This window comes from Puma concolor, chromosome B4 (genome assembly GCF_028749965.1).
Source record: "Puma concolor isolate L17-30 chromosome B4, mPumCon1.1.hap2, whole genome shotgun sequence".
Lineage (NCBI taxonomy): Eukaryota > Metazoa > Chordata > Mammalia > Carnivora > Felidae > Puma > Puma concolor.
Genome location: NC_141673.1, coordinates 3,520,751 through 3,534,591, shown reverse-complemented (window position 1 = coordinate 3,534,591; position 13,841 = coordinate 3,520,751). Strand labels below are relative to the sequence as shown.

The window sequence follows — 13,841 nt, the reverse complement described above, 5'->3', positions numbered from 1 at the left end:
AACTTTATAGGGGCGCCTGGGTGGCTCAGTCGGTTAAGTGTCTGACTTCGGCTCAGGTCACGATCTCGCAGTTTGCAGGTTCGAGACCCTCGCCGGGCTCTGTGCTGACGGCTCGGAGCCTGGAGCCTGCTTCGGATTCTGTGCCCCCTCTCTCTGCCCCTCTCCCCTGCTCACATGTGCGCTCTCTCCCTCCCCACCTTCTCTCTCTCAAAAATAAACATTAAAAATAAAGTAAAATAAAGTGGGGTAGAAAAACATGGAGAATCCTGCTTTGAAGTAAGGGTATATTCTAGGGCCTTCTTCAGTCTGAGGCTCAGGGTCTCCCACCGTGGGTTTTAATTTACAGCCGGGCTCTTTGAAAACTCTTTCCAAGGAGTTTTGTTCTGGAAATCCTGGCAGACTCTGGCCAGCCCCCCCCAAACACAGGTTTTAACCGTGGACTGGGTTTGTTGGAGATGCCCGGGAGGGAAGATAGGACTCGTTGAGGGGGCAGGTCTGGGGGGAGGCTAGCTGTGCAAAGGGATTCATCCCTGGACACACTCGCCAGGTGGGCAGGGCAGCCCGTGGGGGCCACGCCCACCTCTCGTCTGGAGACATCCATGAGCACGGCAAAGCTGGTGGTGTGACTGCACTGGCAGACGACGTGGGTCCGGTTCCGGGACAGAAGCTCGCAGCCCTTGGCCGACCACCCTCCGGTCCCGCCGATGCTGCAGAGGAAAGGCAGGCGTGAGACGGCTGCTTCCTCCAGGGGGTCTCCGAGGCCCAGCTGCCCCCGTGGGAGCCTGCGCGGCATCCTCACGTCGCCCGAGACAGAAGCCACGGTCACCCTCTAGGAGGACAGCAGCCCTTGGGACCGCGTGGACACTCTCCCTTCCCTCTCGTGGCGGGGGAGTGCCTCTACCCTCTGAAGTTCGTGGTTTATGCATCATCTCGCAGTAAAACTTAAATGGGGACGTCTGAGGTCACCGGACGCCCCTTTTGTCAGAAATAATAGTGGTTACAATGGCCGCTTTGTACTTCTGTCTTCTTTTGAGTCTAGGTGGTTTACGAAATAGTGTCTCACGTTCGTTTTATGCTCTCATCTGCAGATTGCACAACGTCTTACAGCAGCGCCCAGAAGCAGGGGCCGATTATTACCCCCGTTTTACTGATGGGAAACCCCAGATGACTACGGGCTGCTACAGGCGTGTCTCAGGCTCAGAGAGCGCCCTGCCCTCCCTGACTCTGGGAAAATCAAGTAAGTTCTCTGATCCTTAGTTTACTCACCTGTGAAATGGGATGTGAAGGCTAATACAAGTTTGTCAAGAGCGCTAAGATCTGGGGGTGATAGGTACCACAGAAAGCAGCCAGAGTGTAATTAGAGCTATGGCTAATTGCTGAGATTCAATCAGGCGACCATGAGAGACTGCCGTGCCTAACACATGCCAAACAGACCTTCACGCTTCCCTCGCGGTGAAAGCGGGTCCTTCTTTCTCTCTTTTGTGAGCCAAGTGTCTATTATACTCCAGACACGATGCTGGCTGCTCATTAACCAGAATTTGGGAAATCAAGGAGACACGAGGTCTCTGTGCAGCCGAGCCCGTGGCCCAGGGGGAGCCCCTTGCAGGGCTCTCCCTGGGGACCAGCTCCCAGCACAGCGCGGCTGGAGCCCTGCCTGGCGGACACCTTCTCCATCCACGTGAACCACGACGTTAGGGAATGTCCACGAGGCACAGAAACAAACCCCCAGATGCACAAAATTCCATCCTGGTTTCAAGCATGGAGGCGGGGGGGAGGAGGGGGGGCGGGTATGGCCTCCGAGGGGTAAAAGCAGCCCCAGCGGCAGCTGGGTTGATCTCACGGGCGGGCAGGTGAGGTTGGGGACCGATGGCTGTTAAAAGGATGCCCCCCCCAACCCACACACACACATCTGGGACTTTCTGCTGTCCGTGGAAGGGGCCCTGGGCCCGGTCTCTGACTCCTGCCTCGTATGCGCGTCTAGAACGAGCCCCTGCCTCGTCTGGAGGCGATCAGGCACTCGTTGGCTGCCGGATCGCGGAGTCCAACAGGTGCACGGCGCTGTCTCTGTGTGGACCTTCCCGGGGGACGTCTATGAGCATCTGTGCGCATGGGTGCACACGGGTGCCTGTCTGTGATCCTAGCTGCGTACATCCGTGCACACACAGATGTGCACGTGCATATGTGGGACTGTGTTGGGGACTCTGACACCCCCAGGATGCGCCTCCTGCCCCGTAAGACACTCTGCCAACAGTGTTGGGGGCTGTAGCAATGACCCCCGCCCCATAAACGCAGAACTCTGGGGGTGGGGGTGGCTGCCGACTCCTCGCGTCACCCTTACGTGATGGAGTGGTTCCAGAACACGCAGACGGGCTTGGTGCGCTCCTCGGTCTCCAGCAGGGTGTGCTCCACCAGGACGGGCCTCTCCAGGGGGCTGGGGAGCGGGGCCCCCTCGCTGTAAACCACGGCGCTCACCACCGGTGTGTTAATGACCGGCCGGTTAGGCAACCTGGGGGCGGGGGGAGAAGCAGGGTTAGACACTCAGAAGACACTCGTCTAAGCCCTGTGCCCCAGGATACGCCCCAGGGTCACACGGGGCGGACGTCTTCCCAGGAGGGCAGAGCTGGAGCCTCAGCCGCTGCTCCGGAGAAGGGCCCGGGCCAGGCAGCAGCTCTGCGACGGCCAGGGCAGATGCGGGGGACGTGGGCGGCACATCTGGGTCAGAGGCGGACTTCGGACATTTAAAAATGAAGAGAAAGATGGGGCGCCTGGGTGGCTCAGTTGAGCGACCGACTTCGGCTCAGGTCACGATCTCGCGGTTTGTGGGTTCAGGCCCCGCGTTGGGCTCTGTGCTGACGGCTCGGAGCCTGGAGCCTGCTTCCGATTCTGTGTCTCCCCCTCTCTCTGCCCCTCCCCTGCTCACACTCTGTCTCTCTGTCTCAAAAATAAATAAACGTTAAAAATAATTTTTTTAAATAAATTAAAATGAAGAGAAAGAAGGGGCGTGTGCGAGGGTGTCGCTGCCCTTGTGGAAGCCCTGGAAACGACCGGAGCTCGGAATAATTACACCTCGTGGCAGAATCTCATCCGGCCACGAAGAAGGGGGAGTATGAACACCGGGGAGCCAGGGACACGTGTGGAGAATGACACGACGGTTGGAAAGCAAAGCCTCGGTGGCGGCCCAGCTCTGAGGGGGGCCACGAAGCCCCCGTGGGCGGCGTTCGTTTCTCCAGGCAGAAGGGGGGCCACCGGCGGCCCGGGGCACAGGGGTGCGGGGGGAGCAGTCCCCCGGGCTGCGGAGTGCAGGGCAGCAACGGTGTCCATCGAGGCACGAGCGGGGTGTGTGCTGGGCAGGGGGCGCTCCCAGCAGAAACACCAGGGAAAGCCCCGCCCGGAGACCCAGAACCTTATCCCCGGGAGACCGCAGGTAGCGGTCTGCGGCCTTGCACCAGGGTCACGGGGTGACGTCCTCAGACGTCCGGGTGGCAACTTAGGAAAGCCTTACCGGAGGCTGCGGCGGTCAGGGTCATAGTGCTCGGGCAGGAGCTGCCCCAGGGTCCGGTAGATGATGACCAGGGCGACGGCGAACCGGCCCGGCTCATCGGGGTGCCTCTTGCGCCTCCTGAACGGGGCCTCCCTCTCGGTTCCGGGCCCCGGGGGCGCCGTCTGCGGGGCGGCCTTCCGGCCGGCCGGCCTCACCGTGGGGCCCTCTGCAACGAAGCAGATCGTGAGGATGGGGGCCGGACGCCTGTGTCCCCCACAAACCGCGTCCTACGCGAGCAAGCGCCGCCTGAAATCTGAGATTTCAGGGGAAGACAGCAGGTGGCTCCTCAAAAGGTTTACCACGGAGCCCCACGTGACCCCGCCACCCCACTTCCGGGCACGTGCCCTGAAGCGCCAAGGCAGGGAACACTCTCGGTCCCAGACGTGCTCTGTACCCACGGTGGGACAGGCTTCGGCCTCACGGGGGAATAAAGTACCACCAGCTGCCACCACGTGGACCAGCCCGGACCACACGATGCTCGGAGGGAGAAGCCAAGTACTGCGCGATTCCTCGTCCGTGGGCACCGGGAAATGCACAGCCAGTACAAAGGGGGCTCCGGGGGGCCGGGGCCTCAGTGTCTCGTGGGGAGACACAAGGTGAAGGTTCCAGGGCTCAGGGTGACGGCAGCTGCACGAGTGCGGACGGACAGAACGCAGCTTGAACTCTGCACCCAAGGGTGCTTAGGGCAGTACGTTTTACGTATATTTCAAAGTATCACATGCTGACGGCTGATCCCTTCCCCCGGGGGCAGGGGTCTCTGCCAGGGCTGCCCCACAAGCACGCGGGCGGGACAGGGTGCCGTTCGTGTGGGTCTGCGTCCCACACTTTTATCCCATGTGACTCACGGGCATGTTTTAGGTCATACGTGCTCCAGGGATGCAAGACGTCAGGTACAGACCACGTCAATAAGTCAACACACGTATTATGGGGGCGTAGACGCTTACAATTTCTTGCCACCACCTGCGGCATGGAACCACGGGTGCCAGAGACCCTGGTCCAAACCTTCCCCAGTCCCAGTGTCCACACGGGGTCACAGGAGGGGCTATCGGCCCTGCCCGTCCCACCGGCAGAGGGACACTCCCCTCCGATGCTCTGTGAACCTGGCCACACTCGCCCACGTTCTCAATGACTGACAAAATGCCCCTGGCAGCATCTGGTGCAGACGTCACCCCTGCAGACATCCAGACCACCCAGCGCTGAGCGTGTCTTGAGCACGGGCTCCAGGGAGACAGGAGGGCCAAGCCCTGAGGGCAGGGGTTCCGGGAGGGGCAGAGCCCCGGGAGACAAGCCCGTGGAGGGGCCACGAGGTGCGGCGGGGGCGGGTCTCATCCCTGCCACCCCTGGAGGGGGACGCTGCACACGGAAAGGCCCCAGCCCAGAACAGGTAACTCATCCCGGCAGACTGCCATCTGACCGACCGATGTCTGGCCCTCTGAGAGGGCACCTTCAACCTCCTGACCCCGCCCAGGGTCACTGACTGCTTTGCAGCACTGTTTAGTCCCATTCAGGCTGCTCAGTGACATTGGCTTTGGGGTCGGGCAGGGCAGGAGGCTCCCAGTGTCTCGAAGGTCACTGTTTTCCGAGGCGTGCACTGAGTGGCTTTCCGGAAGGTCAGCGCAGGAGGCCGAGGCCGGGCCTCCTCACCGGGCCAGCTGCAGGGCCTTACCACCCACTCTGCCTGCTGTGGCACACTGGTCACCCACCTGAGCCGCCCCCAGCTCCTCCTCTGGGTGGGGGGGAGGGCAGTGCCGGCTGCGGGGTTCTCTGAGCGAGAGGGCCAGGCGCTCCCCCAGGCTGGGTGACCCTGCCTGGGGCCTCCACCTGAGAGCCGGATGCCCTCCCAGGGCTCAGACTTGACCTGGACGGATGTGACTATCTTCACACAGCAAGAACATTCACGAGGACTTAACTCCTGGACGACCCCATGGAGTGGGCACCAAATAAACATGCTGACTCAGTTCCCCCTGGTCCTGCCTGCCGCCTCTCTTCTAGTTGCTTCCGGAAGCAGGAGACGGTCCGGCTGCCAGCAGAGGCTCGCCAGGGCTCTGTCCTCCTCCTCCAGCAGGGCTGCTGCCTCTGGGGAGCACTGCATCACACTAGAGGCCGCCGGGTGCACTGGACAGCGTCCCGGGTCACGGTGGCCTCCTGGGAGCGTCCCGCCCCTTCCCAGTGTCTGCTCTGGGCCTCCGTGACTGGCTGGCTCCAAAGCCTCAGAGTCTCCTACGACTTGACTGGCTCTCTGCATCTCTAACTAACCAGCCGGCTAGCAGGTGGGTCCCAGAGGCTCCCCTTGGGCAAGGCATCTGGGCCAAGGGTGGGTCATGGCACGGGGACAAGAGGGGCCCGGAGTCCAGAGCTGGGACAAAAGCCCGCCTAGGGGGCAGTCAAGGCAAAGAAAGATTGGGGCCAAGGTGGGAAGGTCAGTGTCTGAGTCAGGCTGGCAAGGCCGAGGCGGCGGGTGAAAGGTGGGCAGAGGCCAGGCCTCGGAGCCAAACCCTAGGGCTCCATCTAAGTCATCGTCCTGTAGGCGAGGAAGACGGTCTTCCAGGAGGGACAGAAGCAGACAGTGGGACACCAAGGGGCTGGGGGGCTGGGCTGCACCCCCTCCACCTCCTGTAAGCTCTCCCCCCGGGAGACCCGCCCTCATTTTTGGCTACAGGAGCTTAGGATACTTTTCTCTGCCACGTGGTGAGCCAGGTGTTTGCAGAAACTGGAGGGCAAGGGAGGTCACAGGAGCCAGGGGCTGAGTCTTGTCATCAGCAGAAGAATTGGCAGAGTTTACTACGGGCTGGTGGTGTAGCTAACCGACGAGTTGAATAAGACACCACGTGCGGGGCCGAGGGGACCTGCGCATCAGCCGGCGGCTGTCCCAAGGCCAGGAGGGCAGCAGGCGCCAGAAGCTTCTCTCACGGGACCTTCTAAAGCCAATTAGGCTCCGCGTGTCCACTCCTGATGCCACAGGCTCCCAGAGAGAGGATGACCCAGGGGTCAGTCCAGAAGCAGAAACACTGACGATGTCAGAGAAAGAGCCTGCTTTTTTAGGGCAAGGTAAGACGCCACGTTCACAGGTATATGTACACGTCCCTTCCAAGGACAGCTGTGGACAAACTGCTGAGAGCTAGAAACCCAAATGGGTCCCAAATTATTTGAAAGGTGGGGTCAGTGTCAAGGTGGACCCTACATCAGAGGACCTGGGTGGCTCAGGTGGTTAAGCATCCGACTTCGGCTCAGGGCATGATCTCACAGTTTATGGGTTTGAGCCCCGCGTCGGGCTCTGTGCTGACAGCTAGGAGCCTGCAGCCCGCTTCCGATTCTGTGTCTCCCTCACTCTCTGCCCCTCCCTCGCTCATGCTCTGTTTCTGTCTCTCAAAAATACACGTTTAAAAAAAGTCAATAATAAAAAAAATTTGGCACTTGAATAATAAATAATACCACAGAACTGACAAAACTAATTTACCAAAAACATTCCAGATTTTAAATTCGCCGTTACAGAATGTCACAAGTCCCCTATATTTTGAGACGTATCTGGAGTGCATCGGTGAAAAATACTTTAAGGAAATTCCAAATGTTTAAGCCTTTTGGTAAATAACCCTAAGCCAGGACTGAAGAATTGGCTTGCTTTTTGGGGGGCGGGTGGATTCTAAGATTTTACCGACAGCTTTTCCCTGTACGTCGGGGTAGAACAGCTCACACACAACCTAAGCACTCTCTCGTGTATCCCGTCGCGAATGAGCCAAGTATCTGTAAGAAATGACCCACCACGGGGGCTTCTGGGTGGCTCAGTCGGTTGAGCATCCGACCTCGGCTCAGGTCATGATCTCACTGTTCGTGAGTTCGAGCCCCGCGTTGGGCTCTGTGCCGACAGCTCGGAGCCTGGAGCTACTTCGGATTCTGTGTCTCCCTCACTCTCTGCCCCTCCCCTGCTTGTGCTCTCTCTCAAAACTAAATAAACATTAAAAAGAATTAGGGGCGCCTGGGTGGCGCAGTCGGTTGAGCGTCCGACTTCAGCCAGGTCACGATCTTGCGGTCCATGAGTTCGAGCCCCGCGTCGGGCTCTGGGCTGATGGCTCAGAGCCTGGAGCCTGTTTCCGATTCTGTGTCTCCCTCTCTCTCTGCCCCTCCCCCGTTCATGCTCTGTCTCTCTCTGTCCCAAAAATAAATAAATGTTGAAAAAAAAAAAATTAAAAAAAAAAGAATTAAAAAAAAAAAGAAATGACCCACCGCGGCCACTGGGGTCTGACCCCAGCCACTGCCCCGCGCCCGGCTCCCCGACTCAGGGTAGGCCTGTGCCGCAAACCCACACAACACGCTTTGCTACCGAGAACCGTCTTGCTCGCTGTCGCAGGACCTTGGGAGGAGCCCCCCCACTCCTGCAAGGGGGACCCCCCAAGGGCAGCCGCGGTGTCTGCGGGGCTCTACCTTTCCTGTCGGGGGGTCTGAAGAAGTCGGCCGAGAAGAACACAGAGGACTCTAACTCCTTCGGGAACTCGTCACGAACGTCCTCGAACCGCGGCACCCTGGCTCCCGTGAAGTTGAACGTGTCGAAGACGTCCACGGCAAGAACTGTGGGGACAGGCCACCCTTGTCATCCATCCCCCACTCCCGCCACCGACAGCTCCCTCGACCGTCACCCTTTCCAAACCGCGGAGCCGCAGCCCCGACCGCTGATCTTTCAGACAGAATCTACTGGTAGTTTTCTGCGTTCTTTAAACCCGCCAAGAGTTACAGAGCGCGAGGGCTGCACGTGAAGTCAGAAATCACGGGGCGCTGGGGACCGTCTGGCTGGGGTCTCGGGTGCCACGTGGTGCAGAAGTGGGGGGACCTGAGCAGAGTCACCTCCTGCCCCCCCCCCCCGCCATGACGTGTCACCCCTGCGGCTACTGTGCCTTGCGGGTTACACGGACAGATTGCCGCGGAGACAAGAGAAACCGGAACTGTCTCCCCGTCTGGCAGAGACAGGACCCCAGGGCTACGGACTCCTGTTTGCTCTCAGACAGTCAAGACCGAGGCTGTTGGGGCGCCTCTCTGTTGGTGCTGGTCTCCTCTGCAGTGAGGGGCCTGGTGACCAACAGGCCACAGCTACCCCGGGTGCCCCGGGGCGACCCCCAAAGTCAGCCCACTGAGCCGTCTGTCTGGTTCAACACCCCCCGGTATGAAGGGGGGATCGCCAGCCACCCACACAAGCAAGGGCTGGGCTCCCGCCCCGAGTCCACTCCTGCCCCTCCTCCAGGGCAGACACAAGAACGCCCAGCACACTCACCCTTCTTCCGTGCCCCCAGTGGTGCCGGGGTCCCGAGCCCGCCTCCACCCCGGCACAGGGCAGGCCGAGTCGGGGGCTCGGGAAGGGTCAGACCCCACGAACATCTGGTGAGGGTGCGAGGGCCCCTCCCCAGTCAGCCCCAGGGTTCACGGCAGGGACGCCACTTCTGGGTTAAGGCTCAGTCAGGCCCTTCTGGTGACGGATATACATAAAGCAATCCCCAGGGCTGCCCCGGTGCCCCCCACCTGGGTGTTAATAAACATTTGCAAGAGGAGACGAGGGCCCCCCGCCTGTAGGGAGATGGCCCCCGCCCAGGGGCTTGCCAGCTCTGTCTAGGTGGGTGTGCAGGGGGCCTTGCTCCCCATGAAGGAAGCATTTAAACCCTCGGACCTCAGAATGGCCCGTCCTGGGCGCTAGGGTGACTCAGTTCGTGAGGTATTTGCTCTGTTGACCTTCAGCCCCCGACTCGGGAAGGGCAGACAGATGCTCCCCCATCACCAGCCTGGCCAGCCTGCCCGCCCCCCGTCCTTCCCTGGGTCCGTGCCCCCCGGCGTGAGCCCGGAGGGCTGGGCCTGCAGGCAGACCCCACACCCGCTTCCCTAGACAGCCTCAGAGCCCAGTTCTGGAAGGACCCCCATGGTCCAGCCTGCAGCGTTTCACCTCAGCTGCCCCCCATTCTCTGGGCGCGACAGCGACGTGTGCGTCTCCCCGGTTCACACACCAGGACGAGGGGGGGTCCTGTCTCTCTGCGGACGAGGAAACACAGCTGGTTGACCCTTCCCTAAAGACGGCCCAGCAGGGGCCACGCCCGGAGCACAGCGCGCACCGGGGCGGCCGGCGCCCTTACTCATGTTGGCGGTGACGACGACGAAGGGCCTCAGGTAGGTCCTGCGCACGTTTCGCGCCACGTTCCCGAAGTAGGCCTCGAAGCGCTTCAGCAGCTGCACGGCGCCCGCCTCGCCCCGCTGGATCTGCTCCCACGCGGCCTGGGTGTCCGGGGCCAGGAGGGCACTGCCCGTGCGGACCACGTCCTGCTCAGACAGACACACAGAGGGCGCTCAGGCGGTGAGCGGGGCCGAACTGGCGCGGCCAGGAGCATGCCGGCTCGGGAAGGCCTCTAGCTCGCCCAGACCAGGCCGGCCCAGGCTCAGGGATGGGGAGACATCCTCCCTGTTTTCCGTGTCAGAGGCAGGAGCCACGTGTCGCGGAGAAGCCTGCTGAGGGCGTCCCCACGTCCCTCCCACAACGCCAAGGGGACAAGGCACGTGGAGGGCCCTCGGTTGCATCAGAACTCCACCCCCCTGCCGCCCCCTCTGCTGACCATGTAGCGATGTGGCCCAAGGACACAGAGCGCGTTACCCTGTGGTGACACTCCTGACCCCCCACCCCGACGTCTCAGGGTTTAGGTGACCCGGGCTGTCCACAGGGGCTCCGGGGTGAAAACCAGGAGGGGAACTTCTTTTTGCAAAGACTCAGAAATAAGAACGAATTCCATCGGCCCAAACTGGGGCTCGGACTGAAATGCAATCAAGGGGGCCCTGCCTTGCTACGCATGGAGAGGTTCCCTGGGGGCTCCGTGAGGATGAGAGGATCCCCGGGGGCTCTGTAGGATGGGGAGGTCCGGAGAGGAGTCCGGAGGAAGCAGGGGTGACACTGCTCACCGCCCGGCACTTTACAAACGTCGGGACGAATGAGTGTCTCCTCACCCACCGCTCTAAGCAAACGTTACTTAGGGGCCAGTTACTCAAACAGAAAACAGGACGTGCTTCGTAGGAGACATCGTGTCCTTGGAAAGCAGGCCCTCGAGGTGGGAGCACAGACTCTGGAGCCCCCTTACAGGCTACGTGCCCTTGGCGCTCTCTGCCTCAGTTTCCTTACTTGTAAAACGCGGCAGTAACCGTGCTACATTACGGGATGTGGGCGTGAGGGGCCGAGTCACTAAACCACACGGAACGCGGGTACTGAGTGGTCAGTGGTCGGCGGCCGTGACTGTCCCCACGACCGAGACCGTGACCCGCCCGTGCCCTCACCAAAATGCCCCTAACACCTGCCATCGGTCTCACGGGTCCCTGTGCCGGCTCCGGCGCGGAAAGTGAAGTTTTGCCCTAGGGATGCTGGGTGCGGCGACCCTGAACAGCTGAGGGCAGACCCGGGCCGCCGCCCAACCCCGCAGGACGCCTGGGCCCAGGCGCGTCCACGGCCTGCGGGGCCTCCCCGAGGGCTCCCTGCTCCACGGCCTCACCTCGTGGAAGTGGGCGTCCCGCGTGGCCGCCAGCTCGAAGCCCTGCTGGCCGCTCTCGTGCAGCAGCACGCGGCCCAGCAGCTGGTAGGCCGTCCGCACGTCGTTGCCGAAGAGCGCGCCCGCGTGCTGTGTGGCGTTCCGGAGCGCCCTGGCCAGCCACAGGGACCGCTCGCCGTCCATCTGCGTCTCGTTACGACTCAGCTTCTCATTCTGGAAAGGGGGGGGGGGCACCCGAGACGTCTGCACGGCTGCCATGGCTGCTTTGCTCCTTCCTGTCACTCAGAAACCTGTTCCCTTCCGGTAAAAGCTTCCTCGTCAGACGAGAACTTTAAAAGTCCAAAACCCCAAAACGAGCTTTGGTCGTTAACTATGGAACCAGAAAGGAGGGGCTGTCAGGCCAAAAGGCGCTGGAAAGAGACCACCAAGGGAAGAACAAAGAGAGAGACGCGGGGACAAACAGGCGAGATCGGGGGCAGGGGACCGGAATGTGGGGACTCCGCGTCTCCAGATCTAGGCGCGGGGTTGGCCTCGACGGGAGGAGCAGCCACGCCCGGCTGTGGGTGCCCAGAACAGACGTGGGCGCTGATGCGCCCAAGCCATGCCCAGCCCCTGGCTGGGGCGATGCGGAGGCCTCGCACCTGCCCCCTCTCCTGACCCCACTGCGTGCCCCCCCGCCCCCCACCCCCCGAGGCCCGGCCTACCATGGCTTTGAGCTCCACGAAGGAGACAGTGGTGCAGTTGAAGAGGTCCGGGGGCAGCCAGCCCTTCTCCCCACTGCAGTGCCGGACTGCATTCCCTGGGGAACGGGGAACAGAGAGGAAACCCTGAAATTCCAATTGTTAATTACGCTCGTTTACCTGAATGCACGCAAATCCCGTCTGTTCAGCAGGGACGTGAACTCCAGGAGTGAAGCACAGCCCTGGGTGGGGCTGGGGCCAGGCAGGTGCCACGGCCAGAGGCCCTCCCAACCTCTCTCCCCTCATGCCAGGGGCCACGTGGGCCGCCCAGCGATTAGGAGCAAACATGTGAGCAAGTCCACGACAAGAGAAATCGGCTCCGTCGTTTGCCAAATGACGAGCGTCCGTCTGTCTGTCTGCACGCCTGCTGCGAATCCGACTCTGATGCGTGGTCTCACTGGACCTCCCAACCCCCCTCGGGGCGCGGACGCGGCTCCCACCCCCATATGACAGAGAACCCAGCGCTGGGAACAGCGACGCAGCCTGCCCGATCCCGGCCACTGTGCCCTTCGTGTCTGCGTTACAGCCCTTCCAGCTTTCGCCACTGACAGTTAAGGGAACAAAATTTCGTCAACGCAGAACGTCCCGTGAGTTCCCATGCTTCGGCCAAGTCTCCCGTAAGCCACGTGCCTCGACCAATTTCCTGCCTGGAATGGATGCCACAGGCCAAGGCACTTACCCGTGGATCCCTTGGGGCACTGCACCGCGGCCGGCTGCCCGAACTTGGTCTGCGGCCACCAGATGCCGGCCTCGAATGCTCTGGGACACCCATTGTAGATCACTGGAGGACGGGGGAAAGAAGGCCACTCAGCCGGGCGTGGCCATGGCCGTGGCCGCGAGGGTGCACAGCGCCCCACATGCTGCACCCGTGTCGAGAACCGGACCCCTGCACTTTCCCTCATCGGCGTGAGAACGTGGGCGGGCGGGGCCCTGGCTCTGACCCATGCCCTCCGCGAGGGCCAGGTCACCTGAAGCTCCTGTGGACACAGGCAGGCCAGGAGGCTGCCGACCCTCCCCAAGCCCCGGGAGTCTTCTGTGCACACGTGGACGCACGCACACACACGCCCAGCAGCCTGTCCCTGCGACGTGGCCCGAGGGGTTCAAGGGGCAGCTCGGACCTTCACAGCCGAGCATGGTGACCTCGGCGAAAGGGTTGTCACAGCGGTTGCACTGACGGCCGATGACGCCCGACTTGCAGACGCACTGCCCAGTGTCCATGTCGCAGGCGCGGCTGTGGGAGCCGTGCGGGAAGCAGTCGCACGGCAGGCAGGCATCCTGGTCCGGGGGCCTGTAGTAATTCTCCTGCGAAAGCCAGAAGCCGTGCGTGGGACTCCGCACACGGGCGGGGCTCTACACCTCGATTCTTCCGGAGCGCGTCAACGTTACAGCGCGGTTCCTGGGCCTCTCTCTGCTGCCCTCCACCCACATCCCCCCGCCGGGGGCTTCCTGGGCGCCCGCCATGGCGGACGGGCAGGTGCAGTCTCCAGGAAAGCACCCTTCTAACTTCTTAGCAAAGACTTGTGGGAAGCCTGCCTATCTGTCCTAGAAAATACTGGATTCCAATGGAGATTGAAGGACAAGGATGGCCCTTGCAACGTCTTTTTTAACTGAGAGAAACCAGAAGCCACCTAGTGTCCACCACTGGGCAGGTCAGAGTGACGGCCAAGAGCATGGGCTTCAGAATGCAAGGTCCTGGGTTTGTGCCCATCCAGGCTTTGACTGGCCACGCTGCCCTTGCCAGGTCACTCGAGCGTCCCCGCTGAAGACTGGAATGGGGCTGTGACTTGGGCAGAGCCACGGCCAGTGTCCGGGCTCCTGTGTCAGGATGGAGCGTGGAACTGTCCCCACTGTGTGTGTTTTAGTGTCTTGGAGAAGGCCCTAGAATGTTAGCAGTCGCCCCCGGAGGGGAGATGGGTGTCACCGTCACCTTTTAGATACTGTTGTGCATTTTCTGTAATTTCTGATGAGAACAAATCCCAGGTACATTTTTCCCAAATACCCTCCCCACCTTCCTCCCACAGATGACCCACCCAGTCTGGCTCCATGAGGTTGGCCCGGTCC

At 61.5% G+C, this 13,841-nt stretch overlaps 1 protein-coding gene across 2 annotated transcripts in view; it reads right to left on the bottom strand.

The window, feature by feature from the left end:
- CELSR1 (cadherin EGF LAG seven-pass G-type receptor 1) overlaps positions 1-13,841 on the bottom strand; it is a 138,575-nt gene that overhangs the window by 14,688 nt on the left and 110,046 nt on the right. For both annotated transcript variants that reach the window (XM_086711984.1, XM_086711985.1), the window contains exons 15-23: positions 12,899-13,082; positions 12,460-12,561; positions 11,745-11,839; positions 11,044-11,253; positions 9,649-9,832; positions 7,961-8,104; positions 3,503-3,707; positions 2,339-2,506; positions 581-707 (exon numbers count right to left, since the gene is read on the bottom strand). In XM_086711984.1, the coding sequence (XP_086568110.1) occupies positions 581-707; positions 2,339-2,506; positions 3,503-3,707; positions 7,961-8,104; positions 9,649-9,832; positions 11,044-11,253; positions 11,745-11,839; positions 12,460-12,561; positions 12,899-13,082 (1,419 nt within the window). The remainder of the gene's footprint in view (positions 1-580; positions 708-2,338; positions 2,507-3,502; positions 3,708-7,960; positions 8,105-9,648; positions 9,833-11,043; positions 11,254-11,744; positions 11,840-12,459; positions 12,562-12,898; positions 13,083-13,841) is intronic.